General features: G+C 45.1%; 1 protein-coding gene across 11 annotated transcripts in view; it reads right to left on the bottom strand.

Moving 5' to 3' along the window:
- Positions 1-820: 820 nt before the first annotated feature.
- rufy3 (RUN and FYVE domain containing 3) overlaps positions 821-22,383 on the bottom strand; it is a 63,984-nt gene continuing 42,421 nt past the window's right edge. For 7 of the 11 annotated variants that reach the window (XM_048529911.2, XM_048529920.2, XM_048529928.2 and 4 more), the window contains 7 exons: positions 21,427-21,524; positions 15,910-16,029; positions 8,336-8,453; positions 6,731-6,816; positions 5,947-5,980; positions 5,778-5,858; positions 821-2,978 (listed from right to left, as the gene is read on the bottom strand). In XM_048529911.2, the coding sequence (XP_048385868.1) occupies positions 2,832-2,978; positions 5,778-5,858; positions 5,947-5,980; positions 6,731-6,816; positions 8,336-8,453; positions 15,910-16,029; positions 21,427-21,524 (684 nt within the window). In that variant the 3' untranslated portion in view covers positions 821-2,831. Of the gene's footprint in view, positions 2,979-5,777; positions 5,859-5,946; positions 5,981-6,730; positions 6,817-8,335; positions 8,454-15,909; positions 16,030-16,252; positions 18,250-21,426; positions 21,525-22,383 lie in introns of those variants that run through there. The other 4 variants (XM_048529972.2, XM_048529991.2, XM_048529981.2 and 1 more) reach the window with 2 other exon arrangements.

Below are 22,383 nucleotides of genomic sequence, written 5' to 3'. Positions count from 1 at the left end.
CCTTACATACAGATGAGGAAGGACACCGCTTTGATTGGGACAACACATCCATCCTAGGACAAGCCAAACAGAGACATGCACGAGAATTCCTAGAAGCATGGCATTCCAACCGGAATTCCATCAACAAACACATTGATTTGGAGCCAATCTACCATCCCCTGAGAAAAAGAACAGGAAATGACATCACCAACCCAAGGAAACCTAACCAGATAAATAGAAAGCGGGACATAACACCAGCGCTTCGTCGGAGGCTCACTGATGATGTTACCTAGAATGGTGACGAAACGTCTGAAAACTAACCTTCCAGCTCAGCGAGCAAACTCACATCCAGAACTAAAGGTTAAAGTCTAAAGTCTGCATCAGCATTGCCCAGAAGCAGCCCTGGAGCCCAGAGCTGTGAAATTTGGACTTTGTCTTAAATTCTCTCAATTTTTTTTTAATATAATGGTATTGTGGTGGGAGTGTTATTCTGAACTTTTTATTTTATTTTTCCAATTTATATTGCATATTGTCCTTTTGAAGATCTGTAATCCTGGACTTGACATTTCTTTGTTTTCTCCCCCCTATGAATTTGTGCTCTGGAATCTGTACTTGGGTACCTTTCTACCTGAGACGGTGCATAGATATGACAATAAAGCTAATTCATTTCACAGTTTTGACAGGCAACGTAAACAGTTCAGCTCTTCTCTGGACTGTCTAGTCTGGCCATTGAACTGTTAGTGTCCTAACAAAAATCAGAAGGATTGAAGTCTGAAAGAAGGATCACTAGACTTGAAACGTTACCTCAGTTTCTCTCTTCATAGATTCCACCAGACTCGAGTTTCTCCAGCAATTTGTTTTTATTTCAGATTTCAAGCATCTGCAATCATTGTAAAACAATCAGAAACATAAATTCAATCCTGTGACATTGAGATATTTTGGACTTGAACCTCTTAAAAGAACTTTTTGAAAACAGTAACTATTCTCACTGTCGACAACACTGCCGAGAGGATCCCTTCTCCAGTTAAGGTAGAGTTGAGTTTTTTTGTAACAGCAGGGATAAGGAAGCCCATTGTTCATCTATTCTAATTCCGTTTCCCAGTAGCTGTTAGGAAGGTGATCCAGAATGGTGACTGAAGAGACAATGTCCAAAAGGTAGGCGTAGGGTGAAGAAGAGAGATACTTGGATATAAATGTTCCCTTGTGCTTTCTGGTGGTGTGGGTCATAGGGAGGGTCCAGGCTGTCCAAGTAAGTTTGAATTTCTGGAGCATGGCTGTAGAATGTTTTGTCATATAGTAACGTAGTGAATAATGAGTTCAACAGCAGACTGTTCTGGTCAAGATAAGTGCTGCACTCCATTTCATTCTATTGCCATCTGTCTATCCGAGCAATCTACTACACCAGAAAACAACCACCATCTGCAACAGCCATTAGAGACAAATTCTGGCCTTGACAGCCCATGACTGAATTTTGAACATACACTTATATAATCATCTTGATTTGGCCTGGAAGGGGGTGTTTTTACCTTCAGCTGCTGCAGATTTGTGCACAATTAAAAATTTATTCAAATGGTAATTCAGATAACGACAAAACATCCAGTTGCACCTCAACAGTGAATGAAGGGGCGGGAGGGGGATCTTTCTTTCACACAGAACAAGGCTCCAGCCCCACACAGTACAATTCATATTTCCTTGAAAGATGATAATGCAACAACTGTCACTAAGAAATTAAGCTATTAATAATGGATGGAAATCCAATGACTGTAAATATCACTAAAATCAAACAAGTATTCTTGTAATAAACAGTTCTAGTACATTCATTTCTTAAAAATACCCTGGAAAACAGAAACATTAGCCACATAAATACATTGTTTTTGTTTGAACCATGTATTGAAGTACATTGTGTTAAATGGGATTCCAGTTATAGCCTTAGAAATTAGCCTGTCCGCAAACATGCTCCATGTGGCAAAAAAAAACTGACAAATCTCGGTTTAATTCCAGCTCTAACCTTGTGGCTCATTGTAGTCTCAGAGGTTGACAGAAACAAACATTTATTCTCCCTGATATGCAAAATCATAAATTATGATTGTAGAACGCTGCTCAAATCACTGTTGATCAAAGAAAGAAACACGAACATAAATTTCCAAAAAGCACTGTCTGCTTTCAAAGGGGGTAGCTGTATCTTCCTCAGTGCACCGAACCCAAGGTGCAGAGAGAGGCGCAAGTCTTCCCCTTTAAGCCTTCAGAGCCCAAGGTTGAGTTGGACCATTCTGACTGCTGCCTCTGGCTCCCTGCCAAGTGGCTACATGCAATCGTGCCAGAAAAGCAAGTATCAAGCCTCCTATTTCTAATGAAGACCACCTTAATAGGCTGAGTCCATTGAAGCGCACTGACAATAACATTTCAGTTATTTGTTTCCTTTTAAGTTAATTGCTTGCTCCCTTGTTAGAAAAAGGGGGCACTTCTATTTGATAATATTGATGAGAATCCAGTGTCTCCTCACCTTTTAACAAGGTTAACCAGCTGTATCTTGGACGGATTTCAGATGCCTATATGTAACTTAGTCCAGCATTGTTCCTTGCAGTACACGTTTACCGATGGGCATCAGTAGGTTGTCTCACTAAGAGAGGGAGTTTATCTTTAGCATTAATGAGTAGGCAACAGCGTCACTCCGAACTGTATCAAAACAAGGGTTTTTTTTAAAGCAGCAGGGGAAAAACGTGGAATTTACACAAATTTGTGCATTAACCTCACATGACAGAAAAAAAAGGACAAAAGCTGAGAGGTGGTTCAATTGCCCCTGCACTCAATCAATAGCTGTCAGTTAGTCAGGTTGTTCGATGGCGTGAGTGTCAGGTTGGAAGTGTTGTCGAGTACTGCTGTAATAAGGCTCCATGACAAGGATTACACACGCGCACAGGCTGGATAGAGGATGGCAGAGGCAATTCATTGATGGCGCACTGACTGCAGACGATCGTAAGACAATTGCTGCAGCGTTTCTGTAAAAAGATCACAGCCATGGTTTAAACCCACAGAAAAAGATCCAGTGTAAAGTTATCCGGGATCGGGTGTGACCCAGTTATAAAGAAATGACCATCTATGACACCACCCCATAAGTGGTCAGGGTAACGACCCTCTGTCATAAAACTGGATCAGATCGAAATGAGTGACATTATTATGGTTCAAACATTTAGACAACACAAATAGAAAGGATAGTACAAACTGCCAATGCTGGAGAATCTGAGGTAACAGTGTAGAGATGGATGAACACAGCAGGCCAAGCAGCATCAGAGGAGCAGGAAGGCTGGACATTACAGGTCGGGACCCTTCTTCAGGAATGTGGGAGGGGAAGGGGACTCAAAGAGGTTGGGGGGGGCGGGGGGAGGTGATAATGCAAGGTGGATAGAGGAGCAGATAGGTGGAGAGAAGATGGACAGGTCAAAGGAGGCGGGGATGGAGCCAGTACGGAGGAAGTGGGGGTTGGGACGAACTGGGCTGGTTTTGGGATGTGATGGGCGAAGGGGAGATTTGAAGCTTGTGAAGTCGACATTGATGTCGTTGGGCTGCAGGATTCCCGAGCGGAATATGAGTTGCTGTTCCTGCAACCTTCGGGTGGCATCATTGTGGCATTGCAGGAGGCCCGGGATGGACGTGTCCTCTGAGGATTGGGAAGTGCAGATGTTTATTGCGAACCGAGCGGAGGTGTTCTGCAAAGCGGTCCCCAAGCCTCTGCTTGGTTTCCCCGATATAGAGGAGGCCCCAAATGGGAACAGCGGATGCAGTATATCACTTTGGCAGATGTGCAGGTGAACATATGCTTGATGTGGAAAGCCTTCTTGGGGCCTGGGATGGAGGTGAGGGAGGAGGTGTAGGGGCAGGTGTAGCACTACAGTTGCAGGGAAAAGTGCCGGGTGTGGTGGGGCTGGAGGGGAGTGTGGAGCAGACAAAAGGGTCACGGAGAGAGCGGTCTCTCCGGAAAGCAGACAGGGGTGGAAAGAGAAATACATCCTCGGTAGTTGGGTCAGATTGCAGGTGGTGGAAGTGTCGGAGGATGATGTGTTGAACTCGGAGGTTGGTGGGGTGGTACGTGAGGACAAGGGGGATTCTGTTTTTGTTGTTATTGCGGGGAGGGGGTGTGAGGGATGAGTTGTGGGAAACGTGAGAGATGCCGTTGAGGGCGTTTGACCACTGCGAAGGGGAAATGGCAGTCCTTGAAAAAACGAGGACGAGGACATCTAGTATGTCCAGGAGCCAAATGTTTCATCTTGGGAGCAGATGCGGTGGAGGCAAAGGAATTGGGAATAGGGGATGGCATTTTTGCTGGAAGGTAGGCGAGGGGAGGTGTATTCTAGGTAGCTGTGGGAGTCAGTGGGTTTGAAATAGATACCAGTTTCCAGGTGGTTGACAGAGATGGAAACAGAGGTCCAGGAAGGAGAGAGAGGGATCGGAGATGGTCCAGGTGAACTTAAGGTTGGGGTGGAAGGCGTTAGTGAAGTGGACGAACTGTCAGAGCTCCTCGTGGGAGCATGAGGCACATTGAAGGGAGTAGGGCTTGGATGATTACTGACACAGCCGAGTGACAGATTTACAATTCAATGCAACAAACTGCTTTATCAAAAATTCATGAGTTTTTTTTAAATAAAAAGGGGAAAGTTCAGCAAAAAAAGGTACAGAGGAGAGAACAGAAAAGCTATTGCAGCGATATAAAGCATACTGTGCTCAACCTGCATGAAGCTTTGGCTGAAACACCCAAAATGTCATGGAATATTGTAGAATCTTTACAGTGTGGAAGCAGCCCATCGAATCCACACTGACCCTCCAAAGAGCATCCCATGCAGACCCACACCCCTACCCCATCACTGCATTTTTGATGGCTAACCCGACCAGCCTGCACATCAATGGACACACTGGGCAAGTTAGCATGGACGGTCCACATTAACCTGCACAATCTTTGGGCTGTGGGAGGAAACACATGCAGACACAGGGAGAACGTGCAAGCTCCACACAGACAGTCGCCCGGGGATGGAATCAAACCTGGGTCCCTGGTGCTGTGAGGCTGTGTTGCTAACCACTGAGCCACCGTGCTGCCCATGTCCTGGTGGCGTTTGCTGTGTTCCCTCCCCAGTGTGTGACTATGACTGTGACTTAACCTTCTGTAAAGCTCAGGCATGTTTTGATGCAAGGGCACAGCGCATTAGCCTCACTCAGTGCTCAAAGTGTAAGCTCCAGAACTCTCATTCGAAATAAACAGTGCAAGAGTTCCACTGTTTTTCATCTGCACCCCTCCCCCCAAAAAACTCTGGTTCTTTATAATAAAGCACAATGTAAGTCTTATTTAACGCAAAGGAGGTATGACACAGCCATATAGAAAGGGCTATTTCAAGGGAAAATAGGACTGTGCAATAATGCTGGGCCAGCTAGTAACACCCAGGTCCCCAAAATTAATTAATAAACAAACAGCAAACATATTAGGACAAGCAACCAACAGCTTCATTTAAAAGAAGAAGAAGAAACTTAAAGAAGAAATCGTGAGGTAGGGAGACCAGGGAGGGATTTCCAGAGCTAGTGGCTGAAAGTGAGCACTGAAAATCAATCCAGGATGTTGAAGAGGAAATGAACAGAGACTGGAAACGGAGCTAGGTCTCAGGGGAGGAATCTGAAGACCAGGATGAAAGTTTTTTTTAAAAATCAGGGTATTGTCACACCAAAGCAGTCGCTATCGATGAGTGAGCGCAGAGATAGAGGGGAGATTTCAAATGTGGGCAGCAGTGTTTTAGACACAGCGATGATGAATGTACCTTCTCCCTCGTTACTGAGGCTTCCGCTTGACAGAGTTTGCAAATTGTGTTCTGTCCTTCCAGCACTGACCAGTCCGGCTCCTGAGAGACACCATGCAGGACAGTTATAAAACCAGTCTCTTAGGAAAACGTACAGAACTGTATGAATTATAACAAAAAGATTACTAACCTTTTCTGCTTCCATTACTGTATTTGTGCTTGACCTGAAAATGTAAAGAACATTAGCATTCAGCTACAATTTTCACAAATCAATCAATCATCAAGCTTATTATATGAGCTGAGAAGCAATGTAGGAAGAAGAGCAGAGAAAGAGAGATGGAGAGAGCTGTAAAGGGGTATGGGAGAGAGGAGAGAGAGAGAATGAATCAGACAGACAAGACAGGAGCAGTGAAGATTACTCGTGTTCCTATTTCTTACAGGAAAATGAGACAGGATGAGTAAAAAGAGAAAATGGAGTGAAGAGAAAATTAACTGCACTTTTGGGATAGTGAGAGTTCACTTCAGAAGCTGGAGAGGGACACAGTGTCGGTGGGGAGCTGGGGGGGGAAGGGGATATACAAATCAGGGAAAATTCACACTGAGCACCATGCAAAACAGGAAATACCATTTCACTGTTCTCACCTTCAAAACCAGTCAGCTCCCAGGACACTTGTTATTTTTACATGTGGCTCGAAATTTGATAAAAATCATTAATGTGTGTTGAATTGATTTTTGACCGTTGGCTTGCTGATGTATACTTCTGCTCTGGTTGGTGTTAGTGAGGCAGATACCAGTTATTAGGGATGCGTTCAGAATTCTGTTCTCAAAGCTGTTCAGTCAGTCAGTCAGTCAGTCATTCTTCAAGCACCTTCCCCTACAAAATCTATTAAAATTGTGTGACGATTGTTTATTCCTGGGTTACAGAATAGCCACCTCCCAATTTTATAAATACAATACAGTGACCGTCGGAATACCTCCTGCGTTGGTGTGTTCCATTTGAAGGTTTATCCTTTCCTGCTTCCTGGAGTCTCCGGTTTTCTTCCCGAAGTTGTTCCAATTCCTGTCAAAATGACCAGAAACAAACTGTCGACAGAACAGTCAACTGGGGAATTAACAAAAACGCAGCAAAATGTTACAGGACACAGGAATGGTCATCCTGCCAAATCACACCTGGAGTATAAAGGGGGACAGATAAGTGATCAGTTATTGGCTTGGCCAGATAATGGCAGGTTGAAACTTTATTTCATACTCATCGCTAGAGTTTTACCGCCTTTCAGAACTCAGTAATGCTTTTCACTGGTGATCACACCCCAACCAGTGACTGACGCTCTTGAGTGAGTGCAATTTCAACACTCTCCTGTAACACTGCACCATTCAGGAGAAGGCCATCCTCTGTCACAGGGGTCAGTGCGGACTTCCCCCCCAATACTGCTGTCCCTCTTAGCACTGACAACAGGTACACCACAGCAACATCAATACTACTACTAAACCCTGTGTGGGTCTAACATCTTCAATATAAATCAAACACTTCAAAAAGGTTTTCTATAAAATAGTGCCTCACACAGGAGGCAGCACCAAGCTGTACAGAGAAATATTCAGATTGGTCAACAAAACTTACTTCAAAAAAATTAGGGTTCAAGGAACGTACTAAAGAGGTGGCATGGAGAGATTTCTTGAGGGAATTCCAGAGCATTGGGCCCAGGCAGCCAATGGAGCCAAGGAGATGGGTTGGATGGGGGCGTGGGGAGAAGTTTGGCTTCAGGCCGCAGAGCAAAGATCTTGGTGGCTCTGGAGACAGAGAGGGGGAGGCCGAAGAGGAAACTGGAAAGAAGGTCCTGGCAGACCAGGTGGCAGTTGGTATGGGTTACAGTGTTGTGAAGGAATGGGCTGGGCTTGGGAGCTAGAGGGGTGTGATTACTGAGGACAGCCTGGACAAAAACAGAGAGAGAGGGGGAGGGAGATGGACTGGGAGTTCCCCATCAGTGCTGCTGGTGATGGATACAGCAGAAGTCCCCATCCCAACAGTGCGACACGGGCAGCTCTTCATGCAGGACTACAGCAGTACCATCTCAGCACAAACAAGACCATCCTTCCTCCTGTCAAATATTCATTACCCTCTAAAACAAAACCACAGGGCCATGTGGAAATGCTTAGACAGGAGGGTTCCCAAGTTTGAGTTGCCTCGGCGAATATGTTGCTTCCAGTTCTGCTCTCAGGTACAGGCCCAGGAAAAACAGATTCTTTAAACAGACTTGTTCTGGCTGAGGGTGGAGTAACATGTCATATGCACTTGGGTTGCTGCACACATTGAGGACAACAGTCAGCCTGCAGCATTAACCTCTCATTGTCTGCTCGATGTTTCTGATCAACCCATGCAGTGATGTTATTACAGAGCTCTGGAGCAGGTGGGACTTAAACACAGACCTCCCTGGCTCAGAGGGAGGGACACTAACACTGCACAACAGCCCTTCATTTCATGCTACATTTGGAAAGGTCATCTGCATTATCTTCCAGACATGAACTCTCATCCTGCTCCTATTAACATTTGAGCCCAGTCAGTGCCTTTATTGAGAATTTACCTTCTGCATATCGGCCATTTGTTGTAGATTTCTTTTGACTTGTTCTAAGTTGTTATCACAAACAGAATCGCTGTGTAAACCCAATCTCTGCTCCTTCAAATCCATTTGCAACTGGGCACTGAAGATAGAAAGAATGCAATCAGAGCGAGCAATGGAGAAACCATCTCGATGATATAGTTTGGCAACAATAATCTCAAAGCACAAGTGTTTCATGGGACCCAGAGCTGGAAACAAAATACCAGCACTAGGGCAACTGGACATGTTTCCAAATTAGATTCCAACCCAAAACAGGTCACTGGAATAGTGGCCTTCATCTCAAAGTCTGAAATATAAAAGACACTCAAACATTAATCAAATCCCATTCTTCAGGAACAGGGTTCACTTGCAAGCTCTGACCTGGAAGGGGATGAAATGCAGATTCACCACAAAGATTGGAGTAAACAGCTTACCCTAGGATAACAATTTGCACAATTGTGTCTCACAATGCCTTTAGTTTGAATGGTGATCAGATCTAAATGTTTAGAACAATTGTAGCTCTCCATCTGTAACCCAAATTGATCCTGGGTATGGAGGGAGAGGTTGAGCACATATTTAGAGTTTAGACAAACGATAGGCAACTTTAGTGAAATATACAAGATTCTTAGAGAATTTGATGTAGGGAGGTGGTTTCCCCTTGTGTGAGAGTCTAGGGCCAGACGGCATCACCTCAGAATAAGGGATTACCCATTTAATACAGAGGAGGATTTTCTTCTCTCAGAGGGGAGTGAATCTGTGGGATTCTTTACTGCAAAGGGCTGTTGGGGCTGGATCATTAAGTGTATTGAAGGCGGAGGTAGATTTTTAAATCAGGAAGGGAATCAAGGGTCATGGGGAAAAAGGCAGGAAAGTGCAGTTGAGGATTATCAGATCAAACACGTTCCTATTGATGGTGGAGCAGACTTGGCGTGAATGGATTACTCCTGCTCCAATGTCCTTTGGTCTCATTTCCAAAAGGTGGTTGTATTCAGACAGAACCTTACAATTACATGGAGGGTCAGATAAAATGCTAACTCTGTTCCTCTCTCCACAGATGCTGCTAGAGCTGCTCTTTCCAGCATCTTCCGTTATTCATCCTTTAAAGTCAGCCCAGACCATTCCGGGTAATATCAGAAAACACTTCTCCACACAAGCGCACACACACGAGAGTGAAAGAGTGGATCCTTCCCCCTCCACCCCAAAAATCCACCAAGTCAAGGGAGGAGGGCTAGTCAACAGAAAAGTTCACAAACTCAGACCAATCAGTTTTTGTTTGGCAGAGGAGCTGCTGCTCTGAGACCTGCAGAGGACATTCACATACAATATCAGTCACCAATCTCAGTGAATGCTGGATCAGAGCTTAAAAAGGGGGCTGAATGGTCTCAGTTCATCAGTTGGATGGACACAAACTTGTGGGCAGGATCACGGAGAGATCACTGACAGAGATCACAGAAAAAGGCCCGTAACAATCAGTTAAGCAGGTTGGGACTGGAACCCCACATTGGGGAGGAGGAGAAGAAAAAGATTAGGCATGGTCCTAAAGGGCTATTCAGTAGCCCAGGGTGGGGAACATTCCCATGTTTTCTGTGAGACGCTCCTGATCGCTCTTAAATCCAAAGAAACCACAATAAACACGCTATAAATCACTTAATTTCCAGGTACACACCCACTGTGTCAGGCAGCTCAAGGTGCTGGGCCCAGCAACGTAATTAAAAATCAAAAGCATTAACATCTGAAAACTGTTGACATTATTTAATCTGTTCAATAATAACCAGGGCACCACCTGCACAGCAAGAGGCTCATATCGGAGATATGTCCATTGTGTGAAAGTGTGTTTTTAAAGGGAGCTTTTCCCCAGTGGGGACAGGAGATCAGGTTGGGGTGACCAGGTTCAGAGATAATGGGAACTGCCGATGCTGGAGAATCTGAGATAGCACGGTGTGGAGCTGGATGAACACAGCAGGCCAAGCAGCATCAGAGGAGCAGGAAGGCTGATGTTTTGGGCCTAGACCCTTCTTCAGAAAAGGAGAAATCCGAAGAAGGGTCGAGGCCTGAAACCTCAGCCTCCCTGCTCCTCTGATGCTGCTCAGCCTGCCGTGTTCATCCAGCTCTACACCTTGTTATGTCAGATTCTCCAGCATCGGCAGTTCTTACTATCCCCGCTGAAAGTCTTTTCTGAATCAATTTACAGTGTACCGTTGAATTCAGTTCAAACACTAACCACTTGGAGAGCAGACAGCTAGTCCCCAATACACCTCAGCAATTTTTTGCCAATCACATTATTCCTTAGCCTCTGCTTATCAACACTTCAGCCATTAGAAACAGTTCCTCTTTAGTTACTTACCCAAACCCTTTGATCAAACCTCCTCTCAGCCTTCTGTCAAAAAGGAGCTTCTCCAGTCTATGCACACAGCTGTAATTCCTCAACCTTGGCATCATTCCCACAAAACCTCATTCTCCTTCCTGAATACTTCCAATCTAAACACCTCAACTCCTTCCATTTCCAATGGTGTATGTCCTTCCAATTCCATTAGCTTGACTCCGGTCTTCCTGAAGATCCCTGACTGGGTCACAGAGTTCTGACTGGCTACTAATTTCACTAATGACTGAGACGGTGACCCGGACTGATTTGTCTTAATCAAATACCCCAATGACAGTTTACTCTGCTGGTGAGTTCTGAGATACCAGGAAATTTCACTTTCGTTCCAGTCTGAGTTGGTCTGTTGGATAGATTTGGACTATTGAAGACCTCTCATGCTCTCCCCTTATCACAGAATCCCTACAGTGCAGAAAGAAGCCATTTGCTCCATCGAGGATGCGCTGACCAGCCGAAGAACATCTCACCCAGCCCCAGCACCCCCTACCCTGTAACCCCACATTTACCATGGTTAATCCACTAGCCTACACCTTCCTGCACACTACAGGACAATTTCCAATGGCCAATCCACCCTAACCTGTACATCTTTGGTCTGTAGGAGGAAACTGGAGCACCCGGAGGAAACCCACGCAGACTGCACTTGTCAAGCATCCTCTTCCAAGAAATTAGTCAAAATGACACTGATGGTCTCTTTCTCTTTCCAGTTTTCACCCAATAGGCAAATGCACCTAATGCCTTTACAGCAACTCTGATCACAACACTTCCTCATTACCTCAGTGGGCTTTCAGCACTGATCTCACAAGGTCTCCTGCCTGGTTTGTTGGGGTTCATTTCATTTTTGTCTCATTTTCCTCTAACTTTGCTTATGATGTCAAGCTTTAAAAAAATTAAACCTTATCCTAGGAGCAAGTTTAAGACTTGATTAAATGATAAAAGGAGGGGAGCAAATTTTGGACTGTAGGGTGTTTTCATTTAAAAAAAAACTGCAGATGCAGTAAATCATAATCAAAAACAGGAATTGCTGGAAAAGCTCAGCAGGGCTGGCAGCATCTGTGAAGAAAAATCAGAGTTAACATTTTGGCTCAGGTGACCCTTCCTCAGAAATGATGGTAGCTGGGAAAATGTCAGTTTATATGCAGAAGATACGTTGGGGAGAGTGGGTAAGGAGTAAACAGTAGGTGGGGATAGAACCCAAAGAGAGAGAAGAACATTTGGATAGACAAAGGATTAGATAATGATCTGGGTAGGAGGGGGAATAGCTCTTAGACGCAGCGTGTTAGTGACCAACAACGGATCATGTGTAATAGCAAACTATGTGATAACAATGCCTTGCGTATGGGGGTTGGGATAAAGACAGAGTTCAGCCCCTAAAGTTAGTGAACTTGATATTGGGTTTGGAATGCTGCAGGGTTCTCAGGCGGAAAATGAGGTTCTGTTCTTCCAGTTTGTGCTGAGCTTCGCTGCAGCAATCCAGGGACTGGGCCAGGGAACAGGGTGGTGTGTTAAAAAGTGACAGGCAACTGGAAGCTCAGGGTCTTTTTTGTTGTGAACAGGAATTACTGCCTGGCCTGTCACCCGAGAAATTTGTCTGCAAAGACCTTCTCATAACCCATCCACACCTTCCTACAGCGCCTCTTCATGGCAGTCAACTACATTCTTACCGAGAAATTTCAAACTCTTCTGATGGAAACACGGGACCATTACCTGACACTAACAGCTCTGACAACCCAGAAATTACAAACACACTTGAAGTCTCAAACTCAGACGGTACCTGTAATTCTGGGCAAAGACACAACAATAATCCACTTACTGTCGCTAGAGACTAGAACAAGGTCCCTTCTCCCTGCACTTCCCATGGAGTTGCCGTGTTTACCACAGAAGGATAGGGATCCTCGCAGGTTCATTTCTCAATCTTTGAAACATGCACAACTTTTCAATGACTTTACCCACCTTTTGGTACCAAACTCGTTTCTTGCCACACCGTTTCATACTAGATCCACACAGCTCATCACTTGTGCGCTATTTATGAAATCCCTCTAACAATCTCTCTCTAAACTTCAGCAGAATTACAGCAGGAGATGGTGGGATAGTCGTCACTGGACCAGTAATCTTGAGGACATAGGTTCAAATCCCACCACTGCAGAACGAGGTTTAAATATTCTTTTTTTTTAATAAAACAGACGAATTGTGACCATGTAACGATTATCAATTGTTGCAGAGCAAAAAAAAAGTCATCTGCTTCACTAATGTCCTTAAGGGAAAGAAATCTGCCATCTTCACCTGGTCTGGTCTGCAGGTAACTCCAGACCCACAATGTGGATGACTATTAACTGCCTTCTGGGCAATTAGGGATGAGCTAACCAGCAATGCCCGCATCTCAAACAAACATTTAAAAGTCGACAAACTATGAGATGAGACAGTCTTGATGTACGCTCAGCTCATTTTTGTGTGTGAGATACTCCTGTCATTTCTCATCATCATCATTACACTCTGCCGACCAGCATTTCTAGGGCAAAATTGGACACTTTACTGAGCAGCACATCCTGCTAAGGTTCACTTCATTTGTGGGCCAGGCCCAAGCATGGCATTTGTTGACACAGTAACTCACAGCTAAACCCACTGACTCGAAACAAATCCAGTCTCAACAGGAAGCCTCAAATAAAAGTCCACATTTGTGAGATACACTGACTGCAGACGTTTAATGATGTACTAAGATTGGTGGAGTAGCAGAGAGTGAAGGGGACTGTCAGAGATTACAGCAGAATATAGATAGACTGGAGAGTTGGGCAGATAAACGGCAGATGGAGTTCAATCCGGGCAAATGCAAGGTGATGCATTTTTGAAGATCCAATTCAAGGGCAAACTATACGGTAAATGGAAAAGCCCTGGGGAAAATTGATGCACAGAGAGATCTGTGTGTTCAGGTCCATTGTTCCCTGAAGGTGGCAACGCAGGTCAATAGGGTGGTCAAGAAGGCATACGGCATGCTTTCCTTCATTGGGCAGGGTATTAAGTACAAGAGTTGGCAGGTCATGTTACAGTTGTATAGGACTTTGGTTCGGTCACATTTGGAGTACCGTGTGCAGTTCTGGTCGCCACATTACCAAAAGGATGTGGACGCTTTGGGGAGGGTGCAGAGGAAGTTCACCAGGATGTTGCCTGTTATGGAGGGTGTTAGTATGAAGAGAGGTTGAGTAGATTAGGATTATTTTCATTAGAAAGACAGAGATTGAGGGGGGACCTGATTGAGATCTACAAAATCATGAGGGGTATAGACAGGGTGGATAGCAAGAAGCTTTTTCCCTGAGAGGGGGACTCAATTACTAGGGGTCACGAGTTCAAAGTGAGAGGAAAAAAGTTTAAGGGAGATATGCGTGGAAAGTTCTTTACGCAGAGGGTGGTGGGTGCCTGGAACACGTTGCCAGCGGAGGTGGTAGACACAGACATGTTAGCGTCTTTTAAGATATATCTGGACAGGGACATGGATGGGCAGGGAGCAAATGGACACAGACCGTTAGAAAATAGATGACAGGTTAGACAGAGGATCTCGATCGGCGTAGGCTTGGAGGGCCGAAGGGCCTGTTCCTGTGCTGTAATTTTCTTTGTTCTTTGTACTGTTGGGCTATCAAAATTCAGAGCCCATCTCTGAAGCTGTACTGACACTGGGGATGGTACAGGCTGGGAGAGTGGGTAGAGGAGTGGCAGAATGAATACAGTGTGGGAAAATGTGAGGTTACACACTTTGCTTGGAAGAATAGAAGCACAGACTATTATTTAAATGGGGAGAGGCTTCGGAAAACTGAAGCCTGAAGCACAAGGGACTGGAGAGTCAGAGTTCAGGATTCTCTTTAGGTTAACATGCAGGTTCAATTGGCAGTTAGGAAGGGTAATGCAACATTAGCATTCATTTCAAGATGATTAGAATACAGGATCCAAGAGACTACGAGGATCTGGCCAGACCATATTTAGAATAATGAGCAGTTTTGTGACGCATATCTAACAGAGGATCTGTTGGCATTGGAGAGGCTCCACAGGGGATTAATAAAAATGATCCCAGGGATCAAGAGCTTGTCATTTGAGGAGCAGTTGAGGACTCTGGGTCTGTACTCGCTGGGGTTTAGAAGGATTGGGGAGGGGGAATTTGATTGAAACTTACAGCATACTGAAAGACATGGACAGAGTGGACATGGAGAAGATGTTTTCACCAATAAGAGAGACTAGGACCTGACAGCACAGCCACAAAATGAAGGGACAACCCTTTAGATGATTAAGACGAGGACCAATTTCTTCGGCCAGAGGACAATGAATCTGTGCTATGTATTGCTGTAGGGGGCTGTGTAGGCCAAGTCATTGATGGTCTTTAAGACAAAAATAGATAGGTTCTTGATGAGCAAGGAGATTGAAGACTACAGAGAAAGGGCAGGAGAATGGGGTTGGGATACATATCAGCAATGGTTGAACGGAGGAGCACCTTGATGGGCTGAACAGCCCAATAATGTTCCTCTATCTTATGGTCTTTGGACTCAGTAAAAACTTGGGGTGTTCTGTGGACAAGATGAACTTCCTAATAGTCAAGTCTTTGTGGAATTATCACTACGTTTAATTGCTAATGTCTTTCCCAACTGGAGTAATTTTGCCTGGACCACTTTCTACCCAAAACAGAAAAAAACTCAAGATGGGTTTAGGAATTCCAAAAAGAAAGTGTCACGTTGCTCCCCAATCCTTAGTTTCTCAAATGAAGTGTAGAAAAATATTTCCATCCCAGCCTCGTGGCTATATTTCTGTTGTGCACTGTACACCTTCCCAACACAATGACCATTTGACAAAATGTCCAGATCTTGTAGTTCACCATCCATTTAAGGACCGAGCAAACGAGCAATGTTTTCACTCCACATTGTTATTTGGATTTCCCTGATCCAGAGAGCGGGGAATACTTAGCTAGTATATTCAGGATGAAGGACAGTACAATTCAGGGGGTGAATCGGAGGTACAAATTGGGCGTGGTCTCGTTGGATGGTGAAACAGACGAAGAGTCAAGTGGCCAACTCCAGCTCCAATTTCTTGTTTGCTGAGAATGATGATTGGATTAAGCAAACTGAATAATCCACACCAAAGCTCTAGCTTGCACTGAGTGGCTGTTTCACCTCCCCACCCATCAACAGATAAATCAGGGTCCACCTACCACTGCTTTGAGAACCAATCCACTTCGTTCTGAAGACTGATGATCTTCTCGCCAAACTCCTGCTTGAAGAGATGGTTAGCTTCCTCGGCCATATGCCAGTTGTGTTGTGTCTGTTGCAATCTGGGATTTGAGTCGGATGATTTTATGGTAAAACAAAAGAAAGAATAAAGAGAGAGAGAGAGAGAGAGAGAGAGAGGAAAGGGGGTGCATGGTGGATGCAGAGGGTGAGAAAAGATAGAGTTTAAAAACAAAAAACAAAACAAAAACTCAATGATGGTTAGGAACAACAAAAAAAGAAACACACTGGAAACTTTGGCAAAGGAAAGGGGTTCCAGGCAAAGAGAAGGTTTTCTTTCAATGTGTTTATTTGGGTCTATTACTACACAGTTCACAATAAATGATGGTTAAATCAACAAGTCTTTTGTTGACATTATCTTGCCCCCAGCAAAAACACATCATTGCACCAGAATTAACTTTAGTGCAACAGCCAACATATCATCATTAATGCATTCAATCTAGGTGTGTTTAAATTAAAAAAACCATTCTGGAAAGCATTGTGCAAAAGCTGATATTGGTCGCACAATTAACTCCCACTGTAAATTGGCTCATCTCTGAAAGCAACCATTTCGTCCCACGCAATTCACAATTAATTCCATATATGCTACTTAATTCTGGGTCTTCTAACGGCTAAGTTAAAATCCAGTTGTATTTTGGCATCAGTCCATCGTAAGTTTACTTTAAAACAGGAAGTTCTGCTGGAACAATCAGGAATGTGTACTAGTTAGGTCACAGGTTATTCAAGATTGCAACAGTTGGTGGAACAGGATCAAGGGGCTGAATGGCCTCCCTTTGTGTCTTGCACAGCAGTTTAGGCACCTAATCCCTTACAATAGAACTGACCCAACATGGGGTTTCGCCAAATAGGATTGTCCAGTTGAAGTCCAGAAGGCATTACAATGTGTGACAGCTTTCATTTGCAAACAAACAATCATATCCCAAATTATTACAGTGAAATCTTATCATCATCACACAGTCTCATGTTGCAGAATTTGGAAAATGGCAAACTGTCAAATGTGCTCTAAGATTATGAAAATGCTTTGCGATTCAGAGTTTAAAATAGTGAACTAGCCATAGATAACATGGGGACTGCTGTATCCAAGATCATATTTCTCCACTCTCAATGCATCATCAAAACTGCTCATTTCTATTTAACCTGATCCTATGCAGTCTCCATCACCCCCAATGCTGTTTGTTTTTTTCTTAAAATAACAATCCCACCAATTCATTCGGTGTTGACATTAGGTGGCATTCCTAATCAACAATCAATCCCTACTTTAGGAAGTAAACACAGTTAAAATTTGTCACACAGCACCTCGGTTTCTGCTTTCCCCAGGCTGTGAAAGGGTCTGCAATAAATTCAAAGCCATTACCCTAGTCCCACACATCTCAGTGAAAAGATTTGCCTGGACCAAGAGATTTTCATCAACTCAAGGCCTCACAAAACCAATATTCCCAATATTTCTGATGGGTGCCATTTAGCGACTAAAAAAACTCCAAAGGCCGAGCAGAATTGGTCAGGGACAAATTGGGAAGAGTGAATTTGTGGGTTGATCTCCAAAGTCCAGATCACTCAAACCCAGTTTGTTGGACGTTTTGTGTTTCAAACACTAAACGCGGTCTCCCCCCACAGCCAGGAGGCAGAAAGGGTTTATCACTGCACTCTAAGCAGTACTTTGGAGCTGAGAAATTATCCTAGTCTGAGGTTACTCCAAAGCACAAAAGGTGGTCAAATGAGTCCTTTTATTTAAAAAAAAACTCTTCAGGTCAAACTTTAATGATGGGAGACAGTGAAGGTGAGTGTGATAATAAGGCAAACTGACTGCAAGCTTAAGTTCGACAGTCTTAGCCATTTCAGTTCTGCAACATATCAATATGGACAAGATCAATCAACAGCCATTCAACTCCACTCGAACCTGTGGCCCATGTTAAAACAATAACTACTTATAAAGGGAATCTCTGTTGTTGGTGGTCAATGACTCTCGAGAGTGTTGTACCATTCACACAGCAGTAAAGAAACTAGGCCAGGTAAATGGCAGCAATAAAATGGGCCACCGGTGAAACATGAATTACTCAAATACTATAATAAACTTTTCTTTGTACTGAATTTTAAACTGGAAAAGAGAAATGCTCCACTGCGAAGTGTAACCACAACTGTGAAAAGGTTTTCTGTTCCGTTGTCTGGCTAGTAGTGGTCTTCTCCTTTGGACTGCCTAGTGTCTCTGTACCAGCTTCCCTGCCGCAGTGTTTAGACTCCTAGCTTGTTTCACCAAATCATTCTCACTTTATTGACACAGGGCCATCAGAAGGAAGGTGGCAGGTAAAAGAGATTGCAACAAAGAAAGAACAACGGAGTGGGGAAGATGAAGAAAATAAAACAAGTAGTAAACAAGGAGGAAGAGAGAGAAACCGTAAACAGCACTTTCAGGAGCAAACGTGCAGGTTAAACTTGTCTTTCCAGTTAAGAACCGGCATTTTAACAATCAGTTTAAATACACTCATTGCACTTGTGAAATCTCTGGGGAAAAAAGTGCATTCTGTGGCAATCCAGGGCACTACCCCCATCAGGTCCACGTGGTCTGCTTCCAGCCACCTATCTCTTACGGAGAGCAGACAGGCGTGAAAGAGAGGCCTGGGGAGGAACAACGGGACAGGGTCTACAGTCAGGGGGTATGACTTGTACTTTCAGTGTTATGTGTGGTGTCACAGCTCCGGGTGTGACCAGCTTCTCAGAGTGACTGGCTGGAATGGACAGGACTGACTGGGAGGAATGATCCACTCACGGCTGAGCTGCACCGATTCTAAACCCACCCTCAGCTGACTGCATTTACTGGAAGAATTGGCCTGCCATCGTGTGGAAGCAGGCCATTCGGCCCAGCGAGTCCACACTGACTCTCCAAACAGCGTCCCTATATCCCTGCATTTCCCTTGGCTAACCCATTCAGCCTGCACATCCCTGGACACTATAGGGACTGTACCCTAGCCGATCCGCCCTATCCATCCTTGGATGGTAGGAGGGAACTGGAGCACCCGGAGGAAGCCCACCCACGCGGACACGACACACACGCACGCACACCAGGGTCCCTGGGTCCGAGAGACGACCGTGCTAACCACTGAGCCACAGTGCTGTAATTGTCATTAGTTACAGTAGCTCACAGAGACTCGGTGTCTGTAAACTGGACAGGTCCCTGTGAGTCCTGCCCCCATTCTACCCCCAATCCAGTGGTCAACACGCCAATACGATGGATAAATATACAACCCCGGGGAGTACAGGGTGCCAGGCTCTGTTGTTCTCACAGAGGCTGGTGTGTTTGTACTCCAGTTTATCTCTGGAGCAGCAGATGGTGTTTGAGTGGAAATGTGTGACCATGCCAAATCCAGGTGTGCAGGGAAGAGGAACCGTCTTTAAGAAACACTGCTTCCTGTCTCGCCACTCAGAACTCTAACAAAACTGCTGGGCGGCAATCCAGGAACAGTCAAAAACAACAGCTCTGGGGTCTCTGACTAGAACACAGACAGAGAGGCTCAACACTGATCGAGTTTCACGCAGGCAGCGTTTCTGACAGATTCAGGCAAACTCCAAGCCTCAGGTTTATTTATAGCCGACATCAGACAGAAAGTGAAAATGCAACCGAATGTGTACGGGAGAGCGAGCTATGCGGGTTACAGTGTACAAGCTACTGGGGGGGGGGGGGGGGGGGGGGGGGGGGAAGAGAACAAGGAAGTGAGATTAATCCAACAGCTCTTTGAAAAGAGCCATGCAGACATAAAAGGGTTGAATGGCCTCCACAGCAGCTATTTAATACAGTCTGGAATTGGAAATTTCAAGGAGCATTCTGTTTTTTATTTAAAAAAAACAGTTGACAAACAGCATTCGAACAAAATGCCGAGTCTGTTGAAGAAATTTGGGATTCCTTTAGCAAGTGTAATTGTTTTAATTTTGTTACAGCTGTCCTGGACCCCTGCCCAGCTCATGGACGGCAGCGATAATGTTACAGAATGGAGGGGCAGATGTGAGGGGATGGAGGGAGCACAGTGAAGGTTCACCAGACTGATTCTGGGACAGCTGAATTGACATTAGGACTATATTTACTGGAGTTTAGAAGAATGACGGGGTGGGGGGGTCTCAGAGACCTATAAAACACCATCAGGGCTAGATCCAGGAACGGTGCTCCCGATGGACTGGGCAGGTCCAGAACCAGGGGGTCACACTCTGAGGATATGGGGTATTCCATCTAGGACTGGAATGAGGAGAAATGTCTTCACCCAGAGAGTGGGGAGCCTGTAGAATTTCCTGCCACTGAGTGGTTGAGGCCAAAACATTGAGTATGTTCAGGGTGGAGTTCAATAGCGTTTTTAGGGCTAAAGGGATCAAAGGGCACGAGGAGGAAGTGGGAACAGGAGACTGAGTTGCACGATCTGCCACGATCAGATTGAATGGTGGCACAAGCTCAATGGGGCCGAACGGCCTACAACTGCTCCCATTTTCTGCATGATTCATGTTGTTAAACATCAATGCTCACTCACACAGACAGACACACACCTTCACTCCCTCAGTCTGACCAGACCCCAGGGCATACAGTACATGTCATTCCCAAACTGGGACAGGAAGATCCATTCGGCTAAATTTCCTTGACCCAGGTTGTACCAACGACAATGATGGGAGAGTTGCCGAGAATGGGAGAGTCAAGGTGAGGCAGCATGGAGCTAGATTCCCGTGTGCACCAGGCAATGGGGAAAGATACAATCAAAAGCCAAATGAACTAGGGACTGGAGGTTATACTCTCATTGCGGCAATCATGGGATCTCCTCAGGGTGGGCGCAGGCCATTGCACCCACAACCGGCCCTCTGAACAGCAGCCTACCCAGGCCTACCCCACTATCCTATCTCTAACGCTGCATTTCCCATGGCTAACCCACCTAACCTGCACATCTCTGGACACTACAGGCAATTTCCCATGGCCAATCCACCCTAACCTGCGGGAGAAAACCAGAGCCCCTGGAGGAAGCCCATGCAGTCATGGGAAGAACGTGCAAATGCCACACAGACAGACAGTCACCCGAGGGTGGAGTGGAACCCGGGTCCCTGGCGCTGTGAGGCTGCAGTGCTAACCGCTGAGCCACCGTGCTGTAAACGAAAGGCAGAGACAGAAATCTCGACTATTATTAAAATCACTTGATGCACTAAACAGCACATCAGCTATTATTTCTCCCCACACGGATAGGGTTTCAGCCCCGATTGTGATTCCACCTGGGATTAGCTGAACTTCTATTATAGAGGATGGCCCTCCTGAGTGGAGAGTCACCAAAAGTCTGCTCTCCTATATCACAGCCCTCAGTTTGACACAGGTAAGTTTGTTCCTTCAACAGACAGTACCCTGCTGGCTCAGCGTGGGGGGCAGAAATGGATTTCTTAAGGAACCCGCAAACCGACACAGTCCACATACACCGCTCTCTTACCTTCGCTCCAGCTGTTTAATTGTACAGCTCATCTGGTTTGCTTTCTCCTCCAAACGAGTAATGATTTCATTCTTCTGTCTAATCACATTATCGCTGCCCTGTGACATTTCAAAAAGGATCACAATTTGCAAACAAGGTTATATAAAAAAAAATACATGAGAAACCAGCCCAGGGTCTGTCCAACGCGAGCTGCAGGAAGAGCCCCACAGTGTGTTTAGGAAAGTTACAGCCCACAGCTCTCAATACAGAGCATGTTACCCTCTGTCCTCGGGTTTGATTTCCCCCACATCCCCAAAACATCTCATGTACTTGCTTTCAATCGTAACACACTTTTACTCTGCTATTAACACCTACTCTGTGCCTAAACTTCGCCCCTTCTCTACAACCATTTACACTCCTGTTGCCTATTGCTCTGTCTCACCTCAGAGTTCTAATCACCCTCAAGTCCAAATTTTACCCTGACCTTTCTCTAAAACCTGTCTCTTCCCCACCTCTCCCTGTCAGGCTGAAGTCTGTCTGAAAGTAAAGTAGAACATAAAACAGAATTCCAGAGAGGCCCAACAGGTCTGGCAGCATTTATGGAGAGAGCAGGAGGGACAGTGAGAGTGAGACAGTGAGGGACAGAATGTTTCAGGTCCGGCCTGAATCTTGATGGTAGTTGAAAGGAGCTGGAAGACGGTGGCATCTCATGCTAACCCTCCGAACCTTGGCCTCCAGCTGTGTTCCAATGAAGCTTGACTTAATTTGGAGGAACACAACCTTAACTTGCAGCTGTTAGGACAGAGTTCCACAATTTCACTGCATGACACCAGTCCTCCATCGCCCAGTCAGGTCTCATTGGCACTGATCTCAGCAGAGTGAATCATTTAGTTCTTTCCACAGCTAATACTGACAAATATTTTTCATCTTTTTATCTCTCTCTCTCTCTCTCTCTCTCCCTCTCTCCACTCGACACTG

This window comes from Stegostoma tigrinum, chromosome 1 (assembly GCF_030684315.1).
Source record: "Stegostoma tigrinum isolate sSteTig4 chromosome 1, sSteTig4.hap1, whole genome shotgun sequence".
Taxonomy (NCBI): domain Eukaryota; kingdom Metazoa; phylum Chordata; class Chondrichthyes; order Orectolobiformes; family Stegostomatidae; genus Stegostoma; species Stegostoma tigrinum.
This window is presented reverse-complemented; position numbering and strand designations above follow the sequence as displayed.